General features: G+C 45.5%; 2 protein-coding genes across 2 annotated transcripts in view; one reads left to right on the forward strand and one right to left on the reverse strand. All coding sequences in view use genetic code 11, as the record gives it.

Moving 5' to 3' along the window:
• Positions 1–2,844: 2,844 nt before the first annotated feature.
• On the reverse strand, positions 2,845–6,576 carry EGR_07010 (Malate dehydrogenase; the record flags this gene model as incomplete). The annotated part of the gene is made up of 10 exons (XM_024496259.1): positions 2,845–2,973; positions 3,046–3,102; positions 3,169–3,321; positions 3,755–3,964; positions 4,165–4,272; positions 4,719–4,790; positions 5,288–5,392; positions 5,734–5,969; positions 6,217–6,469; positions 6,508–6,576. The coding sequence occupies 10 exons, from the start codon at positions 6,574–6,576 to the stop codon at positions 2,845–2,847; spliced, it is 1,392 nt and encodes a 463-aa protein (XP_024349286.1).
• Positions 6,577–6,851: 275 nt separating this feature from the next.
• EGR_07011 (Integrator complex subunit 2) overlaps positions 6,852–6,947 on the forward strand; it is a gene marked incomplete at both ends in the record, with an annotated part of 9,527 nt that continues 9,431 nt past the window's right edge. Inside the window, one exon of the mRNA XM_024496260.1 lies at positions 6,852–6,879. Within this exon, the coding sequence (XP_024349287.1) occupies positions 6,852–6,879 (28 nt within the window). The remainder of the gene's footprint in view (positions 6,880–6,947) is intronic.

The following is a 6,947-nucleotide window of genomic DNA, read 5'->3' on the forward strand; positions in this document are numbered from 1 at the left end:
GGCTGCCTATTAGTAGTGACACGTTGGTCTCTCTACTTCGAACTTGCCCGCTTCTTGCATTGTTTTGGCGCCAGTTCTTGCTTCTCTTTACTTTTATTTCGCTGTCTGCCTTGTAACGTTTTTCCTCTTTACACTTGTAGTTTTCACTTCCGTCTTACGTTTTGTCCATTGTGCAGTAGTTGCATCTGCGATTGTTTCTTATTTCGAATTTCCACGTACTACCGCTTTCCCATCAAATTGCCATGTAGTGGTGGTTTATTGTGCAATTTTTAAATTTAAATAAGATATGCGCTTTTGCTGGTAACGGCGGTTTCGCGCAGTTTCGGTGTGGATTGGATTCAATACTATGCCACGCTTAACATGTTCACTTAAAGTGGCAGGTTCCGGGAGTGTGCTCCTCTTCCAATGTAGTCTCGTTATCCCACTGATTATTTTAAATTCGTGGAATCACTGAATGCGGAAAATTTTGGCTGTTTTTATACCGATACATCCTAAATGTCTCCGAGTGTTGGAGGATCAGATGCGCAGAAGACTTTCAGGCCTCGCATAGTTTTCTCCTCTTGTCGACTGGTAGATCGGGGGACGACGCTTCGCGACGTTTCATTGTCCGGACATTACAGGCATGAAACGATTAACTTGGTCTAATTTCTTCATCTTGCAGGGGTGCTCAAATCACTCTGGGCCTATAGGCAGCAGGGACGTCTAACGTAGCCATGGGATACTACTAAGCCCCTATTCTAATCCAGTCACGCGATCCTCACTTTCTAGCATTCATTCGTCAGCAGTTTTATGCTGTTGAAGCAAGACACAACGTGAAGTTGTGGTCGTTTTTTCGCTGTACTTGTGGCACCTTGACCTGTTGTTACCCTAATTGAAGTATGAAATCATCTTGCATTCTAATCAGTTACTTTCGTGAGTTTGAAAGGTTAAAATAGCTTGCTACATACCTCTAGGTATTGCTGTGCCCTGAGAAAAGGGTTTTGCCATTCATAAGTCCTGCCATCGATGCTGATGTAGCGCTTTATTTATGGGGCCTCGTTGCTACGTTTCTCCCTACAGCGACATTAATCAATCCAATTGACACTTATCGCTAAGCAAATGTAAGTATCTTGACTGTCTTATCTCACGCGGCTTAGCTTTCAGTCAACATAACGAGCATTATTAACACTCGTTGGATTCATTTACTACTAACGAGACATTCAACTGATGGCTTCCAATAAATGGGCCCATTTTTGTACATTAACATAAATAGGCGCTTCAGATACACAACCAGTCAAACGTGTTTCTTGCAGTTTTTACTAAACATAAGAAAACACCCGAAGAGGGGGAATGCAGCGCTTTCTTTGACGATGGCGTAGATGCAACTTGTGGCAGATAACTTCTCTCTCTCAATTCGTGTAGTTTCAGGCATGATACGCTGTCATGACACACTCACCTTTCTAATGTGGATCCAAGTTGATTTTTTTTCAAACTAAGGGGCAAAGTTTAATCAAAAGGTAAACTGTATAACTGTCTGATGATGGTGAAATTACTCTGGCAATTAAACAGACTGTCGCAGAAATTGCGCTGGTTTTAGATCTCAGTGTCAAATTGGCATGTACCACCCTACAAAGTCTAAATACACGATGCTAAACTGATAAGGCCTATGGCAAGTTAATGGAAGAAGGCATACTTAAATCAACTGCCATGCTTGCTGCACGTCACAAATACGTGACACGGCTTTTTTTTATCAATTGGATGCAACCGATTACGCCGTATTTCGGCGTTAATTGATTGCTCGAGTTTAAAAAAAACATTCTTGTATGGCCATTTACATTTTTCACCATTTTTAAGCAATTTAACTCCACACAGAATGTATTTATTGCCTGTGTGTATTGCACGCGCATGAGGTGTTGCACACCCTGGAAGTGTGTGCTTGATATGCTCATTCACCCACCCAAGGGATAATGAAACAAAAAAGCACAAATTTGCCAGTCAGTGAAAAAGACGGAGTACGGGTTGATGGTCAATAACCCTTAGTGCCTGTTAGCTGCTAATAGATGACGCGGCGGAGTAACTCCTACCACCCCGTCCAATGATGTAGTTGCCTCAACTGAGAAGGGAGTCAGTTTAAACCTCCAACTACTTCTGCTTCACAATGCGTGAGTATAAGCAGCTGCATGCAATTCGCAAGCCCCAATCGACAACTGTATGCATCCATTCACTCACCTCTTTGGATCATGTGCCCATCTGTCAAGATCTGGAAAAAAGACGCGCTACTGCTGGTTGTACCATGGTACGACGGCTACTCACACGCCTCTAGTTCATTGGTGCTTCAGAACAATAGCATCAGGTAAAGCTATCACCATTGTTGCAGTTACAATTCAGTTTGTGGTTTCTCAAGGGTCAGCATCGGCTAGGATCAAAGCAGTGAATTTAGAGCACGTGAGGAGCACCACCTTATGGGTTTCGCCATCGAGCAGTCTGCAAATTTCAGCCGCGCACATGCTGTCTCAGAGGGCGAATCATGACAAATTTTTTTTGAGATGCTTGCCACCTCTATCCATCCATGTCAGTGAAATTGGCCCACCAACACGAATAAGGCGAAAATCCCTCCTAAGGTAAACAACGAAATTTATTTGAAGAAAACAACGAGGTGAAAATGTATTTAGAGGGGAGAATAGAACAATTAATTATAAAACGCTATGCATTCACAACTAATGATAATCAGTTCGCAGTAAGATGGAAGTCGAAGAAGGATTGAAGTATCGAGGCGTCACAAAGGGATGAAAACGTAAAATGTTTTTAATGGAATAAAGTAAAGATACCCTTTTTAAAAGACCAGGACGGAGTACAATGTATAGACTAGTAGGCGGCTGCAAACTCCTTGCCTTTCTGGATGCTCTTCTTCAGTTCTGGCATTGCCTTCTTCACCAACTCAATCTCATACTCATTCAGCTTGCCAGCACCAAACACCTTCTCCACACCGTTCGGCTGCAAAGGAAACAACACGTGATTAGCAAACACACTCCCACGTTGCCTCTTCACGACTTTCCCTCAACCAACGAGGCGAAGCCCACGCACTCTATCAGTAACATCGACAGCAAAAGCAACACCAACTGACTGCAACGGACAATATCACCAGTCATGTCAGAAGAGGACAGACACAGAGCAGATCCACACACTCACCCCAAGGAGTACAGGTGAGGCAAAGAACTCCGTCTCCGCCACATCACACTCCACGAACGCGCACTCCACTATATCCGCGTGCCCCTTCATTGCATGCAACAGGGAGTTGGCGAAACGTGCCCCCGCATAGGCCATCGACAGGGTTGCCGATCCCTGCAACACAAATCGGCAGATCAAGTAAACACATTAGACAGATTTAACCACACTCTCCACACCCATTCCCAGTCGCCTGCCCATCGTTCTTCATGCCGGTGTGAGACAGTGCATACTTATCTGGGCTACTTCTTTTGGGTACTACAGCATGGGCTTCCACCCAGGATTGCCCTCAGGGTTGGTGCGCATGTTTTCTACCCTTCCACCACTTTACCAACCTTAAGTCGGACACACTGCAGATGTAAACAAAACCCATCTCCTCAGGCCAATGAGAAGGTCATTACTCAGAAAACAAGAAACCCAGTCCTCGGGCTTCCTGATCATTTCTGGCGAATTCGTTTAAAGCTCAGTGAATGCTGAGTCGTAACCGAACCAGTGGGTGGATTTTACCACTTCACTGGCATGACATTCACATCATGTCCATCCTCCCTACTTTCGGAGCTACGAATCGCAAACCAGATGCCGAGTCAATTCCACTGAGGCACACGCAACCAAGGAGACTAACAACAGAGGATGCTACCACCAATTCATCCACGTTTGGACACATTTGCAGCCAACGGAAAGCTACCACTAGCGTACATTCACTCAGGTAGATGTCTGCATTTCCAAACTCCACGACTCTACCTGACTCACCTCCAGAGTGCTTCATCGACAAGGCACATGCCACCGAAAGAAATAGACTGCACACATTCCAGAATAAGGAGATTTCACTAGAGTATTAATGCATCGATGCACTGTTCAACCCAGGTACACACGACTAGCATGGTGCTGTCATTGCCGCTGGCATTTCACTGATTTACTCCCAGGCACGTGTGTTTTAACGCCTCTCCAAATCCGCCTCACTGGCTTTGGCTGCCCACGCTTCGCCTCTACCTCGCCACATTCTGCCTCCTCCAAGCAACGCCAACTACTACGGACAAAGTCGAGTGAATATGACTCTCCACTCACCTGCTATGAGAGATCACAATGTGCCATTAACCATTGTTACAGCATGATGGAAAGCTAGGCGAACTCCATGCCTTTTGGCAGCAGCATACCCACTTACCACAAATTAACAAGGCAGATGTCGGGTGTACTGATAAGTCACTCCCATCTGCCATGCTTCCTTGAGAGACACATTACAATGTCCAGCCAACTGCCAACTACAACCGCAACCTCAACCCATCAATGCACTTTTCACGCTTCATGGAAATGGAGGCAAATTCTCCCCGCCTCGAGAACACTCCTACACCCGCAACCAGTCCCCCTAAGCTACACTATTAGGACAGCCATCCACTGCATTGACAATACGGTCATCCAATTGGGAAGCCATTCCCGTGACACCTACGACACTGCTTCCCTCCTTCTTTCCTCTTCGTACACATGCAACAAAGGCCAGCTGCAAACAAAACACCTACCGCGCCAGCCTTCGCATTGACCACTTCAGTGCCTGCGTTTTGTATTCGAGCCACCAATTCCTCACGTGCTTTCTAGCCAAAGGGAAAAAAACAATTACATAAATACACATGCATCAGCCAGACAAATGACTATCAGCAGCTAGTTCGCTACCCAATTCAAATGATCCCATCACACCCTGAATTTTCACATGACTGAAGTGTGGAGGCGCATGAGCATCAAGAAAACAGTGAAAGTTCAGAACAATATGCTTACCAAATTAGGAAAGTGCTTTCAACACCATAGGTACAAATAATCACCATGCCTCCTGCTGGTAAAGGCATTACCAAAGGCCTGTTACTGACACCAGTATGGGGACAAGTGAGCAACAAAAATGGGAAAGGTAAAAGTTTACAAATAAGAACAATTCAGAAGCAATTTGAAGAACAACACTAGCACTGTCCCAAGCACTAAGCACTTTTTGCTTAATCCACTAATGGCAGCACTTCGTTGTGTTAAAACTGGATGTGGTATTATTTCCCGCATGCGGTCAGTTTAATTACCAATTAAATGGGGCAAGAGATAGACTCACCTGAGCGAAGTTTACAGATGGAGTACATTGGGAGAGTACTGGGACTATAGTGTTGCCTGAATGACCACCGATGACGGGACAGGACACCTTCGAAACGTCCAAACCCTATAAATGCACAAAGGGAGATAAAATTGCATTCGATTCACAAGAAGTTGGCTCCCGAAGCACCCAAAACCATGATACTGCCCCGTTTCTCACAACATGACAGCTTTACATGCAATGACGGGCAAGTCTCATCAACCACCCGCCAAGGACATTACATTTAGGCACCATTGGCAGCTTTAACCTGCGCATACATATCACCATCGGATTGCAACAAGTACTCAAACAACTACCTAGCATTAAATACTCCGTCCCACTCCGCGCCCTCACTCAGAATCTACTTCTCCCACCCAAGTCAAAGCACATCAATCCCCTCGGACAGTGAGAAAGACGAGTGCACTCACCTTCGCCTCAGCGATGAAGGTATTCGATCGGGTGATGTCCAGAGTAGTGACACCGAACAGTCTCCTCGGGTTGTACACACCCTCTTTCTTCAGTATCTCCGCCGCTATCGGCACCGTGCTGTTCACCGGGTTCGTGATGATGCAAATCATCGCATCAGAACAGTACTTCCCACAGGCTCTGGAAAGATCCGCCACAACCGATGCATTCATCGAAAAGAGGTCATCCCGAGTCATGCCTAAGTTACCAAATACAAACATAGACACAGACACAGACGCAGACTCAGATGTAAATGCTACCCTCTATCACATGCGCACACACAGGCGCACATTTACACTCATAGGCGTAACAAGCCAACTCCCATCGCATTCACTCAGCACACCTCCTGTTAGGCGATTACAACACACTGAATTGTGAACACTTCAAAACACTAACTACTCCACAGGAAAGGAGAGAAGGGGTGGTAGCGTACAAGCGAAACGCACCAGGCTTTCGAGGCACACCCGCAGGAATGATTACCACCTTCGCACCGTCCAGCGCCGCCTTCAGGTTGTCGGGTCCGGTGTGACCAGTCACCTTAGCACGAGTCTCTATGTGACTCAGATCCGCAGCAACTCCTGCTGCATTCGCGATATCGTAGAGGGCTATTTCCGAAACAAATAGGGATTGTTTCATGAGGAGTGCCAGTGGTTGGCCAATGCCGCCACTTGCACCCAAAATCGCGATCTTCTGTGGATTCTACAAGGGAACATCTACTTAGAATTCACTGTTGGTACTTGGGTGGAGGTGGAAAAGAGTTTAGCTGAGCGTCCCAAGACAAAGCCAATCTTGCGCAGACAATTCATTGCTGACAAGTGCAAGAACTGCTACCGAGATCCTGCAAATTGGATTAAGGCCGGTGGAAGCACATGATACGAACAAACAAATTTACCAATCTTATGTGGCGTACTGCTAGTTTACTCCAATATATGCTGCTCAACCACTGTCACATTTTAAGTTTATTTACTTAATCCACTTCCAGCAAATAAAGTGGTAATTGTGAAGTGCGAAGTGATGGAATTGTCATTTTTCTACTTTGGGGAGACAAGAATAGGAACGAGTAGGGATCTTATTAATGAAGATGGACCTGCATGCATACAGGATTGATGGTAGGTCATTACCTTTGCAGTTTTGGAAGATTTGAAACATTATTTTTAAAATGAATTACCCTACACAC

Source organism: Echinococcus granulosus, assembly GCF_000524195.1.
Source record: "Echinococcus granulosus chromosome Unknown EG_S00068, whole genome shotgun sequence".
Classification (NCBI taxonomy): Eukaryota; Metazoa; Platyhelminthes; class Cestoda; order Cyclophyllidea; family Taeniidae; genus Echinococcus; species Echinococcus granulosus.